Consider the following 14,727-nt stretch of genomic DNA (forward strand, 5'->3'; position numbering starts at 1 on the left):
ATAAACTATACCTACCTCTTCCGGGTTGTCTGAATCGGTGCACGAAACACATTAACAAATCCAAAAACACATTAACAAATCTGAAAACACAACGACAAGTCAGACAACCAGGAAGAGGTTGGTATAGTTTGTGAATGAAAACTTACCGATCATCGGACAAGACACCTTTCATTCACCTGTATATCTTGAATGACAGGTGTCTTGTCCAATGATCGGTAAGTTTCCATTCATAAACTATACCTACCTCTTCCGGGTTGTCTGAATCGGTGCACGAAACACATTAACAAATCCAAAAACACATTAACAAATCCGAAAACACAACGACAATTCAGACAACCTGAAAGAGGTTGGTATAGTTTGTGATTGGAACACGTACCGATCATTGGACAAGACACCTGTCACTCAAGGTATACATGAAGTTCAACAGTCTGCCGCAGGGAAAAGTTGGAATGGATGGATGGAATGGATTACTGTGGATTAATTCTGTTATTTTCTTATATTTAAACGGAGAAATTTACACATTACACATAAGATTCAGGTGTCTTGTCCAATGAGTGGTAAATTTCCTTTCAAAGTGATACCTACCGTTTCCGGGTTGTCTGACTTGTTAATGTGTTTTCGGATTTGTTAATGTGTTTATGGATTTGTTAATGTGTTTTCGGATTTGTTAATGTGTTTTCGGATTTGTTAATTTGTTTTCGGATTTGTTAATGTGTTTTGCACTTCTCGGCCACCGTAAGGGAGAGGTCCAGTACTAGATCCTGGGTGTTTCCTGGTTTAAACTCCGAATGGCCTGCAAGAAGAAGCTTCTCCTCATTCTCTCTGTGTTTCCCTGAACGCAACAAAGAAAAGAGTCCATTGTTGGGATGTCTGAGGTCCTTTACCATCTTCCTGGCTCTGGTCCGGCACCGCATGCTGTAGATGTCCTGCAGGTCAGGGAGCTCACTGTGGATGGTACATTCAGCTGAACGCACCACCCACTGGAGGGCTTGCCTGTCCTGCATGTTGCTGTTCCTGAGCCATGAAGTGATGCTACCCATCAGGATGCTCTCAATGGTGCAGGTGTAAAAAGTCTTTAGCACCCGAGAGGGTAGTCTGAAGTCCATTAAGCGTCTCAGATGGTACAGACTCTGCCGGGCCGGTACCGGGAAACTGTCCACTCTCTCCATTGGGTTCCTGTTGATGTTTAGTGCTTGGTATGACCGCTCCTGCTTCGTGCTGAGGTCCACTATCTGATGTTCAGGAGAGGATTGTTCTCCTGGCACCATCTCTCCAGGTTTTTAGCCTCCTGTAGGTAGGCCATCTCATTGTTGTTGGAGATCAAGCCCACCACAACAGTGTCGTCAGCAAACTTGATGATCTTGGTGGATGATGATGGTTTGGCCTATTTTATTACCCCAGTCAGAATGTTCTGGATCTGCCCTGTTCCCCAGAATTCATCCCTCAGTACTGTGCAATACATTAAACAGCCCAAGTTTTCAAATGCACCCATATTTGACCCTTCTCCAAATTGTTGCCACAAAGTTGACTATTGGCAAACAAGTTACAATTCACTAGAATGACTTTGTACTGTATTCTGTAACATTGAGGTTCGCCAAGGCTGGTGCAGAAAAATTCGAGTGGCCGGCACAAAGCCTTGACCTCAACCCCAATGAACACGTTTGGGATGAATTGAAATGCTTACTTTGTACCAGCCCTTCTCGACAAGACATCAGTAACCGACTTTAATACCCAAGCTCCAAAATTCAGTTAAAAGCTTTCCCAGGAGGTTAAATCTGGAATGGGATGTTTATCGAACATATATAGGTGTGAATAGTCTAGTGTCCACATATATTTGCTCATATAGTTTATATTATCTTCACATGGCTCTAGGCTTGCCCTAGAGTGTCCATCCTATGAAACATACCTGATACACCTCCCCACACTACTATAACTGACTTCTCTAAATTTGGTGGCGCGGTTCCATTGCCTCTATTTGTGACCTTATTCTTTTGGCCACTACAGACAGCTACTGACTACAAGTGAAAATAGGATTATAGATTAACATGAAAATAATTTCAACATAATTTCTCCTTCAAGCCTTCTGCAAATCCATAGGATACTTGACTGGATTAATATAGACCCATGATTCTTGATGAACTCTGCAATAACAAAGAGCATATAAACTATTTGACAAAGTCTCCTCTCCTGAACACACATTGGCTTTTCAATCATTTCTGAGTCACTGGCCCACATACAGTATATATACCGTATATAAATCTCATCCACCCCTTGCTGTTATGAAGAACTCTTACCACCATACAAACCTCATACACAGAACTGGATACAAAAACACAAGAGGTTTGTAGCCCCACCTCTTGTACTTTGCCTGGGCTTGAATTCCTCAAAGTGATCCTTCCAACTCTGAACAGTATTCCCAGTAGAGGTCAACACTTCCCTGCACTTGATGAGCAGTGCTTGTGCATAGCTTTGTGTCCATCTCCTGGGACACCAGAACAGCTGTGAGACAGAACGTGTTTTTTCACTTCACGCTCTTCCCCAAAGAGTCCATGCTTTTGCTTCTGTAAATTCTTTTGCTGCATCCCTTCTGGCTCTTCTATATATCTGCACAGAACCCTCTGTGATTATTAATCAGAAGGTCTTTAGGAGTTGAACGATACTTTCAGACTCAGTGCCATTGACTTCTCTTGGTACAGTATGAAATAAAAAGTGATTTTGGAGGTTGGTGTTAGGTTCATCTTTCAGTAAAGCTTTCACAAATGCCAATAAATAACTTTAAATAATAACCAATTCACTATCAAATGATGATCAGTTGACAATTTTGCCCATTTCTTTATTTGAGTGTCCCAAAAACATGCCCTCAATTCTAATGACACCATTACAATACTGATTAATTTTGGTTCTGGAAACAAAACCATGAGTGGATGTCAAGCTGACTTTAGTAAATTCTTTTGCCGATTATTTCCCTGCTGGCAAAGTGACATTTCACATTCTCAACTGCAGATTTAACTGCAAAAGTCTAGTCCTTCTAAGACTATCACATGCCTGCTGCCCACTGCCCGTTGCTCCTGACCCCCACCCATCATCGTTCAAGTTGTGAGCCCACATGATGATACCACACCCACACCAGACTGAGCCAGACCTGGGTGAATTGCATGGGTGGCCCTGTCATCAGATGATCCTGGACCTGGCTCCAACCGTCAAGTAGACAGTGCATGCTTTTTCTTTTTTTGTACCTTTCATGGGGGCCTTTTTGATCACTCTTTGACTGGCATCTCCCTTCATATCTGTTGACCATGGGTGGCTCTAAGTAACATAGCCCTGGGGCTATTCACTGAAGTCTCTTCACTTGATCCTCAAAGGGCAACAATGTCATAAAAATAAACAGCAAATGTTTTTGTTTAATTAGAAAACATTATCTCAGAAGGCATGGGTGATTTTACAGCACATGCTTACACTATCACTTTCTGGTCTATGAGGTATTCAGTGCCGTAAATTTATGACTTGCTGAGAATAACTGAAATGCTTTGGAGGATGCCTCTTTCTCACATGTGCAAAATTTCACATTCTTACAGATATACATAGTACATTGTCTATTAACAAAGGACCATACCAAGCACAAGTTGAACAAAGGGTTATATATAGAGCTTTTTTTGTATATTAACCTCACTGTTCCACTTTACAGGGAGACCTGTATGATTTTATTACTGCATGGTTGCCATTACAACATGGGGTGACCCCCAGTTAATAGTTTGTAAGCAATTCTTCACCTTAATCCCTGCCAGGTTCCTGTGAATACTACTGCAGTGACATACCATTGGTGGGATGACAGACATTGTACTTGCATGAGGTAATGAGAACAATTTAGCAGTGGATTCCACTTGTGCCTCAGGCTCAGCCTCATCAGTTCTCAGCCTCATCAAGGACAGCATTAGGTGTGAAGACAGAGCTGTTTACATACGGAATAAATCCTGTGATTATATCCTTTGTGGCCTTTTGAAAGCTGTTCAGTTCGTAAAATTGCAAAAGAAGCTACTGAAGTCAGATTTCTTCTCCTTGTAGAGCCTTTCCATGACAAATTCAAAATGCAAATATTTTGTTCTTACATACTTCCTCCAAAATAATATTAATATTAATATTAATAATAATAATAATACACAAAATAAAATAGTAAAGCTAAGTTAAGACATAAATACATGGCCTTTAATTCTGCTCCTGCTAACAAGTTAAGGCCTAAAAAAGAAAAATGAACGTTAAGTTGAATTATTAAGATTATTATTTAATGAAGCATTCCTAATGTTTATTTAGTTAAACTGACTTCATACAAATACACATTTCACATTAAGTCTAAATAATGGTTATTTCTACATTTTAATCGACCTAAACTACTCGAGTTAATATCTCTGCCTTCCCCAAACTCCAAATTTTCTCAAAGAATGAAAAAAGTATGCTATGATGATGTCATGCTAACCAGACACCAAATAGGCTACTATTATTAATAGATGCATAGCACTCAATGGCACCATACTGACCTACCAATGCTTTTACATATCACACAATACACAAATCAATCTTTGCCCTTTGAAAGAGATGCTGAATGTTGTCTGAAAAATGCCCTGCTACGCACTATGCCATGTGGCCTCGGGGGTGGGGTCCTTTCGACCTCAATATGTAAGCTCTCCCTTCCTGATTTAGAAGAAATAACTCATCCTACTAATTTAGTTATTAAGATACGTGTGATGTGCTACTGGGAAACAAAGCAACCATGCAATGTTCAGCTGACCTCAGACAAAAGAGTTTCAATACTATACAAGAGATGTGTTGTACCATATATCACTTTGGATGGTTTCTAGGACTTACAACTTGTGTCATGACATAGCCATTCCTCTGCCACATTTAGAAAACTTCTCTCATGGTTACCCAATGTGCCCCACAAGAGTATGACAAGGTTGTCCACTTCTCATAGATCATTATAGATCACGCAAGCATCAGCTAGGCCTTGTTTTGCTGTGCGTATATGGCAAATATGGTAATAAATTTGCAACATCCAAATTATGGAACTACTGATGAAATGGGAAGCGTCTTTAACTGCTTTAGTAAAATAGTTAGTAAAAATAGTATAATCGACTGTATTCTATCTCGCATAAGGACTATAAAGATACTTAAAGTGTATTTTCTATATAGTCTGGCTAAATTATTTTAATATTTGTGATTTTACTCTACTTTATATTCTTGCAACCCTGGACAATTTACAAAGAAACAAAACAACAAACAGTTAATACAGCAAATAACCTAGATAAAATAAAAATCAAGAACTACAACAACAATATTAATAATAATATTATTTTTGTGGGTGGTCTTTATTAAAAGTTTGTATTCTGAACCTGAGATTTAAAGCATATACAATGAAAATGTTCTGTAAAATCTTTTACCTTCCATCACCTTCTACCTTCCATCTAATTGAAGCGCATACTCTTCTTGAATATCCATATATTGTATCAGTTTGATGACAGTTTGATCACAAGAGGTCTTAGTCGAGGTGTTGAAAACAGAAGTGTCAGTGGTGAAGGGTGACTGGAGGTGTCGTCATATACATGCCTTTTCCCATCAAAGCAAGGGGTGACATCACCATCAATAATCGGGATCGCTCATCAATGACAAAAGGGGGGGGGCTTGGAAATAAAAGGAAAAGACACCAGCACCCACCACGACTGAAATGGTGACTGACACATGGGGCTTCGTTGGCAATTGCAACAGCAAATACAGTTTTGTAAGTTGATTGTGTTATAATCAATTTAATATCCCAAGTCACAGAACTGTCATTTTGTCATTCTTTTTATTCATGTAACTAATTCTTTATTTCTTTTTTAGTCTTTGCAGCCAATAAGGTATTTCCAGTACATGCAATGGATAAAGCTATTTTAATTGTTTTGTTCTGGAGTCTTTGTATTCTAGTGCATTTGGAAGGACTACCAATCAGGTAAGAATATTTATTTATTTATTCATTTTAGTGTATTCTCGCAGCTATAATTCACTTGAACTATTGGTGGTGTTGACTGATCAATAATTTACATTTTTCACAGCAAGAGGTCCATCAGTGAAGTCCAGCTGATGCACAATGTTGGAGAACACAAGCAAGCAGTGGAAAGGCAGGACTGGCTTCAAGTAAAGCTGAAGACTGTAATCATACCCAGTATCAATGACTCACAAAAAAGACAAAAGGGGAAAACCAGGACTCTTTCTTCAGATTTCCAAGCCTGGGGCAGTCCAGTCCTGATCTCAAGTTAACACTGGGAAGTCCTTCTGTATTGTCTTACCTACCTTTTTTTTCTTTCTTTTGTTCTTTATATGTATGTTTTAATACCACAGAGATAAGACAAACTTTCTCTGTCTCTGTGTTAAATCTTTGTTGATTAAGTGCACTAATTTGCCATTTATTTTATTTATTGTTTTGTAGTAATTTATTTAATTATTTCTATGGCATTAATTCATCTTTGACTAGTTTTACAATCTACTTCAAATGTAAAGAGGGCAAGGGCAAGGAAGGGCACCGCTTCTGCTGTATGCCTTTTACTAGAATATTTACTAGTATTATTTATCATTTAAATATCTAGTGTTTTATATTTTATTTTATTATAAAGTAATAAACTGCCTTTTTTATTTTTTATTTTATTATTTTTTTTTTTTATAAAATAAACTTAATATTGTATCTAAAATGTCGTGGGCCAACAATGAATATATTTAAAGTATTTAAAAATAAAGGTTTCCAACACTAAAATAAACAAAAAAAAAGTTTTGTTTTTAAGTTTTTACGACAATGCTGTAACAATAATTTACAGCTCTGCAGCGTGATGCTCAGGTGAGCGAGCTTCAGTTTACAGTTCTCGCGAGATTTGACTTTTGTTTTTTAATTTTGTACTGATGCAGGCGCTGTTTTCAGTTCTCGCGAGATTTACTCGTCTACAGTTATTTCCTGTCAGTGGTACCAGTCAGACAGGATTGATTTTGGAAAATGCGGGCGTTTCTGTGGAATTTGTCCTAAATTTATTTTGCCCCTTTTACCAAAAAAAAGACACAGACCTAAACATCAATGCTTACGAAGGTATAAAGGTAAGAAACTACTTACTTTTATTCGCGATAAGACTTCTCATTGTTAGTTTTTTGTAGCTTTACTTTTGACTCGAATTGCTTTAAAAAGATGTGCTAACTTGTTAGCCTTTTAGCTCGTCTCTATCTAGCGCTCTCCGAAGGCTATATCGCACTAAACGTACAATATAACGTTAAATACGCAGACTGGCTAGTATGATAGACGAATATGTCATTTATATATCTATAGAAAGAATTCAATTGTGGAGTGTTTGTATCTGAAGATAGGTAGCTAACGTTACCTTGCTGTTACCTGATTGAAGAAACATAGCAGCTAGCTGACTAGCCGAACAAACGTGCTTACTGTTTAAACAAGGCTTTTATTGACTAGCTAAAGCTAAAACACTGACGTAAATAAACTTGACATAATAAAAACAATTATTTGTTAGCTAGTTACGTGACAACTTCTAGGATTGTCTAATAAAGTAGATACGTAGCCAGTGTTGTTTTAGTGCGGTGACTGATACGAGGTTTTGTAGCAGAATTTGGATTTATTTAGACATTACAAAATAACCAACGACGTATATATATATATATATATCATCAAACCACTTGGCAATTCAATTTACGTTTTTATTGTTATTATTTACGTGCACTAATATATTGGTATATATTTAGAACATTGTGTGAAAAACAATGGATTATGTCGTGTCTTTACCGAAGGTTTATTAAGTCGCTGAGAAAATAAGACTTTATTTGCCTTGATTCAGTCATTTTATAGACTTTTTATAGACCAAAAATCATTCAACTATCGAACCCAGCTAACCATTAGAGACCTATAGGGGAAAAATACTAATCTTACCTAATGCACCCAATTGTCACCCATTAGCTATTAGTTACCAATCTAGCAAGAAAGTCAGTTATTGGAAAAGGGAAAGCTTTCTAGAGTTATCTGTTGCTGTTATGTTCAGTAAAAACTCCTCGGATAATGTTGTAGCATTGATCCTTCAACCAGTAATTGAGTATAGTAATAGAACACCGACTCATGATCTGTAAAAGAAAATTGAACAATAGAGTGACAAGGAAGTTTGTCAAATGGTGTTGCTTCTCAATTACACACTGATCAGAATTAGGGAACGTAAAAGTCCTTGTTTATGTAATCCTTAATCCAAGTCATACTTCCTTATTCTACATTGAATGATTAACTAAAAGCCCACGCTTAAATTTCAAACGGCTCACATCAATCATTCAGAGGTCACATTAAATGCTTACAGATTTAAAACCCACTAAAACAACAAGCGTTGCCAAATCTTTTCTGGGAAAGTAGCTAATGCATGCTCCAGAAGTTGCCAGATGACGCCACATCCTAATTTGAATCTCCTCGATTGTTTGCATAACAAAACATGTTCTATAAAAAGGACATTTGTTTACATGGTTAGGATAGAGTTTAATCGGAATAGAAAATACATTTATTATTTATTTATTACCAAAAGGCATCTTTTGGTCATGGAACCACAAATTTTACTAATTTAGGATACAGTTGAATAATTGTTTACATATTGTGCAAATACTCATTTCTATTAACACTGCAGACAAAAGAAGCAGTGAGAGTGAGTATTTGAAGAAATTTCCAACTAGCAAAAGGTGACAGATGGAATTAAACCACCTTTATCACTTAAAGAGATTAACAGAAAAGAAGCACACAGCTGGGACAAACGGTGCTGATTTGGTGATTGGTTACAAACAGATTTAAAACATCTCTTTTCTTCTGAGTTGTTGAATGTTAATGTTTACATGTTGATTGAAATTGTATACATCACCCACGAATGTACTGTGTTTTGATATTTAGAACAAGCAAAGTATTTTCACATTACAGACAGTTTATGAAGCTTTGCCTGCACCCGGATGTCGCCTGCAGTTATTTCTCCCTCTCATTGTTTGTGTATATTTAGAAATCCCTCTGGATGGACCGACGTCGCTGGTATTTCCTAGTTTTTAAATGAAAACTGAAGGCCTGTGTGTAATCCATCAGGATCAGGATTTAACTTAACATTACCACCAAATAAGTTTTTATCTAGAATTTGATTGGCTTCTTAATTTCAGAATTAAATCTAATATCTGATTTAGTCTGTTTTAGATGTAGTCCTTTGGTTAGTGGAAATACAAAAAATTAAATTTTAGACAGCTTATCTGAATAGTTTTACATTTTCAAATTTCTCAGTAAATCTCTTTTTAACGTTTTAACTCCTTAAATGTTGCATCAAACTTTTATTACACAAGCATTTCTCTTTCTACGATTGATAATAGCATGACCCATGACAGAATATTAAGAAGTCACCCTAAAAACAAAAACAGAGCATCTTGCACACATATAAATACAAAAATATCTTACACACAAATAAATACCTAAATACAAAAAAGTAGGAATAAAAAAAGTAAATACAAGAATATTGACGATAAATACAATGAAATTCCTCATTGTCTCCTCACGATTAAATCAAAGCGTCTGGACTCATTAGATATATTATTTGTCATCTTGTCCTCAGTAGCCCGTCCCACTAGTCTGGACACGAGGCTGAGCAGGTGAAGATGAGCCTACACAGTGCGAGTGGAGGCTGTGAGAGCTCAAGGGACCGGCGGCGCTCCAGTGATCGTTCACGCGACTCCTCTCACGAGCGGGGCGAAGGCCAGCTCACCCCCTGTATCCGCAATGTCACCTCACCCACAAGACAACACACTAGTGGTAAGATCCCACTTCCATTATTACTCATAAAATACTTTTTTGGCTGTTTCAGACTTGCTGGTGGTTCTGTTTTTTTGGACCTGCTGTGCTGAGTCACTGAAGCAGAGAACTGTATGATGTAGCATGACAAGTGATATGTTAATTTTTACCCATAATATTTTCACCATTTAACAATGGACAAATTAGACAGGATTGCTACAATATACATTTGCTTACAATCTTAGTTTGTATCTCTTTCATTTTGCACTAGGAGGAATTTGCTTGCTATATCAATATAAAATATTTATAGGTGTGTATATAGAGGTTTAGGTCTGTTTTAATAATAAGCAAATAACTAGAATGGCATGGGTAACATTGGCAGTAAAATGGCAGTAAATCTGGTTAGGTTCTACAATTGCACAGTACAAAAAAAGAAAACATTATTGTTTTTGATTACATGTTAATATAACCACTGTGCTCGTGACGTTTCTAATATTGTTCAGTTAACCCGCATTGAACTACATTTAAGTGATTAATGAATCTGTGAATTTTAGCTAAAAACCATCAAAGGAAAAACTTAGAATTTTCTAACAATCTTATGACAATAAACAATCTTAATCTCGGTTGACTCTTATTTTGCATTATCTGAGGAAAGAGCTTCCTATGTTGGAAGAAATGGTATAGTTCAGCTCAATGTAATGTTTACTTTAAGTGAAATATTATTAATCTGATTATTATAATTGCTAATTTCTGTGTGATTCATGTGTTTTTGCAGAACGGGAGGGTGGCTCGTCACGGCCTAACAGCCCCAGGCCTCAGCGAGTCTCTCCCAGTGGCTCCAGCAGTCGCAACAGCAGCCTGTCCAGCACGGAGGGTACCTTTAAGAGCATGGGCATAGGTGAAATGGTGTTTGTGTATGAAACCGCCAAGGAAGGAGCTCGTAGCATGCGCACCTCAGAGAGGGTCACGCTCATTGTGGACAACACGCGCTTTGTGGTGGACCCAACCATCTTTACCGCACAACCGAATACCATGCTGGGCCGGTTTGTGTTACATGACCACACCATTTCAGTGCAGCTTTTAATATGTAGCAAAAATGTAATCTGAATTTAGAACCATGAGATGATTTATTGATTAAATCTTGTTTGCATGTTGCTTCGTAGAATGTTTGGTTCAGGGCGAGAACACAATTTCACACGGCCCAACGAGAAGGGGGAGTACGAGGTGGCAGAGGGGATCAGTTCCACTGTGTTCAGGGCCATTCTGGTAAGTTTACTTTGCTTTTACACATCGAAAATTTGCTGCCACAGTAATCGCCTAACTTTAAGCATGGATGGGCCAATGGTAAATTTATTAGCGAGTTGCTAGAAAACCTATTTGACTTGGCTGAATAAATGGTAGCTAGCATAATGCAGTTATGAAAGGTATGGCTTGATAATGAGCTAATTAAGAGTTAGAGAAATAAATAGAGAGATGAATTTCTGAGGTGAATTCCTGCTTTGTGTTCAGTTTCTGATTCTGAGAAGGTCATCTGTCATCTATTCTACACCGATTTACCTGCCGAGTATAAACCATTCTACCATCAGCCACATCATGTCTCAGCCTATGTGTGTAGGTGCAGCAGGCATTTATACACACACACATACACACACACACACAAGCACACAAAGACATGAATAGCCCAGACATTAAACCTGTTTGTTCCAACCCTTTGGGTTACTGATATGTCTGTCCCTGATATACCAATAAAAGTTGCTATATTCCATTAATAATAATGGAGATAGAACCATTGCATTAACTTTGTCTCAGTATTCTCAAGCATGGTGTCTCTCACCGGTGTCTGTTACAGACGATTATGTAAAAAGGTTCAATTTAGGACAATTCAGGACATCAACACTGCTGCAGTAAAAGATTGTGACAGTGCTTTCTCAGGAACCTTTAAGTCATATGAAGAACATTTTATAATTGACCTCTAGCTTGTAATACATAGATGTAAATTAGATGTAATCTGCATGTGAGTGGGAGGTGAAACCATATCCCTCTGTGGCCACCGAAAAACTTATTTTTATCTATAGCCGAGTGATCGTCATCTCTCCAGGCCTGTATAAACATGTCAGCACTTTGTCAGCCTTGATACTCATGTCATTATTGTTTTAGGGACTGGTGTATTTGAATGCTGGCACTTCTGTAATGTCTTTTGCTTTCTCTCTAACTGTTAGGATTACTACAAAACCGGGATAATCCGCTGTCCTGATGGAATCTCCATTCCTGAGCTGAGGGAAGCATGCGACTATTTGTGCATCTCTTTTGACTACAGCACGATCAAATGCAGGGACTTAAGTAAGTACATGCTTGGCATCATTTTGTGCATTACACATAGATTGATTTAAGTTTTGGATTTATTCCAGTAATGTAATGCTGTTTCTACTGAAGATGCTTTTTTCCATTTCTCTTGTTTTATACTTACTACGCAGCTCACACACTACATGTTTCCATATACTAGGAAAAGATCAAGGGTTATGGTATTAAGGGCAGATTAATTCAGTCAATAACAATTTACATATGCTGTATAATAATGTTCATACACACAACCATTAACTCTAACAATAAAGTTCTTAGGAGGAGAAATTAAAAAATATCCTGTCAGTTTTTTTTTCTAGTTTTTTTTGTCCCCCAGAATTGAAAGACTATCTGTCTATCTGACTGTCTATCAAGAATATTTTTTATATAAAAAGTAAGAAAACTATCTTCGGCAGTTTGTTTACAAACCTATATATCATGATGCATATCGTTTAGGAAAATGCCTTAATTGATAGCTAAACCTGTAAAGTAAAATGTGTTAATTCTTGCCCTTAGTAGTCATTAGCAACAGCTGTTCCTCTGTACGTGTGTTTATGATCTTTTTTCTGCATTTAGGTGCACTAATGCACGAGCTGTCGAATGACGGTGCGCGGCAGCAGTTTGAGTTTTACCTTGAAGAGATGGTCCTGCCGCTGATGGTGGCGAGCGCTCAGAGCGGAGAGAGAGAGTGTCATATTGTTGTGCTCACAGATGATGATGTGGTGGACTGGGATGAGGAGTATCCACCCCAGATGGGAGAGGAGTATTCACAGAGTAAGTGGGCGTGCACACACACACACATTTTTTTGCATTTCTTCACATTGATATTTTCCTTGGCTAAATACATCATTCTCTGTCTTATGTTTCAGTAATATACAGCACAAAACTCTACCGTTTCTTTAAGTACATTGAAAACCGAGATGTGGCCAAATCAGTTTTAAAAGAACGAGGACTCAAAAAAATTAGACTAGGCATTGAAGGTAAGTTTCTTAATTTTGTCTGTCGTACTCATAATAGTTCATGGACTTTTTTTAGAAAACCAGAAATAAACAGTAAGAAACATAATTGATAAGTAGATTAAGTAAATTGCTAAAATTGCTGTAAACCATGTAATGCACTTGGGTTTTTTGCTTGTTAGGCAACCTAATTTGGAAACGCTACACAAACTGCTTGGCACTTTTTGTAACTTTAGCATCTCCAATGAAATATATTTATTTGTTTTTTTAAAAAATTTTCCAGTATTTTAATGATGTGTGTAAAAAATGAAGTGCTGTGTCAGGAAAACAGCAATTTTCCTTACGTATTTAAATGAGTTGTTTATATCTAGAAAATCATATTTTTTAGGATATCCCACTTACAAAGAAAAGGTAAAGAAGCGGCCTGGAGGAAGGCCTGAAGTCATCTACAACTACGTGCAGAGGCCCTTCATTCGCATGTCCTGGGAGAAGGAAGAGGGTAAGAGCCGACACGTGGACTTCCAGTGTGTGAAGAGCAAATCCATTACAAACCTGGCAGCAGCAGCGGCCGACATTCCACAGGACCAACTGGTGGTGCTGCACCCCGGCCCTCAGGTGGATGAGCTGGACATTCTGCCTAATCACCCTGCTCCAGGACAACACTACAGCAACAACTACGAGCCTGAAGCCGACGCTGCCTCGCCTGCACTCTGAATGCACACCACTTCCTCCCCTCTGTTCTTCCTTTCCTCTCCCACAGCATGCTGCAGCATGGCGCGAGAGTGACACCGTTAACCAGATTGCCTTCTGCACCTCCTTTCGCAGCCTTAGAGCCTCAACAAGCTAGTCTACTGTACTATGAAAATAAAAAATAAAAAAAATAACCTAAGAGGGGACTCGGGATACATGGGCAGTGCTTTCGTTTTTTGTTGTTGTTTTACTTGACCAAAGGAACTTTTTTTTTTTATATTTTTTTTTTGTTGAAATGAAATAAGCAAACCTCACTTATTTTGTAATTTGGCTTATTATTATTAATATTATTATTACATTATATTATGGCATTGATTTATCTTTTTTGATATGTATCCTGAGTGGTGTCACTGTGTAATTATCATTTAATTTTTTTTTTAACTCTAAAAAGCTCTGTCGATCCCGGGTCAATGATTCCCCTCAGAAGCTCCTTTGTAGCCAAAGGAGTTGTGTTTGCCTGTTGAATGGATGCAGTGTTACATTTATGTGGTCAGAACCCCACTGTTCAGAGCTTGAGTCATTGTATAAATAAAGTTATAACACACAGGCTTGTGTGGTAAACCTTAAGCAGTTGTGCAGTTAGTGTAACATCATGTGCCTCTTGACTTTGCACGTACAAAGATTCAAAGTTTCCGAAACGGAAGCTTGAGATTCTGTGCCCTTGCATAACACAAGCCAAAATAAACATTACATCAGCTGCTTTTGATAGCAAAGGTGGTGCCTTTCTTTCTCAGATGTCCATCAGTATGTGTTTATTAACTCACTCGCAATACTGCAGCCACTGCCTGCCGTTCATATTTTGTGAAGTTCATCTACTCATACACAAACATTTATGGGGCAGCTGTAAAATCTAGCTGCAGAACAAATCCTATG

General features: G+C 37.8%; 2 protein-coding genes across 3 annotated transcripts; both read left to right on the forward strand.

The window, feature by feature from the left end:
• The first annotated feature begins 5,906 nt into the window (after positions 1 to 5,906).
• On the forward strand, positions 5,907 to 6,288 carry pth1b (parathyroid hormone 1b). Its single transcript, XM_060883996.1, has 2 exons — positions 5,907 to 5,980; positions 6,084 to 6,288. The coding sequence occupies exons 1-2, from the start codon at positions 5,907 to 5,909 to the stop codon at positions 6,286 to 6,288; spliced, it is 279 nt and encodes a 92-aa protein (XP_060739979.1).
• Positions 6,289 to 6,956: 668 nt separating this feature from the next.
• btbd10b (BTB (POZ) domain containing 10b) lies at positions 6,957 to 14,421 on the forward strand. Of its 2 annotated transcripts, none has more exons than XM_060885855.1 (8): positions 6,957 to 7,110; positions 9,633 to 9,829; positions 10,584 to 10,851; positions 10,972 to 11,074; positions 12,028 to 12,148; positions 12,725 to 12,922; positions 13,018 to 13,128; positions 13,493 to 14,421. In XM_060885855.1, exons 2-8 carry the CDS (start codon positions 9,676 to 9,678, stop codon positions 13,816 to 13,818), a joined length of 1,281 nt encoding a protein of 426 aa, XP_060741838.1. In that variant the 5' UTR covers positions 6,957 to 7,110; positions 9,633 to 9,675; the 3' UTR covers positions 13,819 to 14,421. The 2 variants fall into 2 exon arrangements, with proteins under 2 accessions (XP_060741838.1, XP_060741843.1); XM_060885860.1 differs by having other exon boundaries at positions 6,965 to 7,110; positions 9,636 to 9,829.
• The last annotated feature ends 306 nt before the right edge of the window (positions 14,422 to 14,727 follow it).

The sequence above is a fragment of the Tachysurus vachellii genome, chromosome 1 (genome assembly GCF_030014155.1).
Source record: "Tachysurus vachellii isolate PV-2020 chromosome 1, HZAU_Pvac_v1, whole genome shotgun sequence".
Taxonomy (NCBI): Eukaryota; Metazoa; Chordata; class Actinopteri; order Siluriformes; family Bagridae; genus Tachysurus; species Tachysurus vachellii.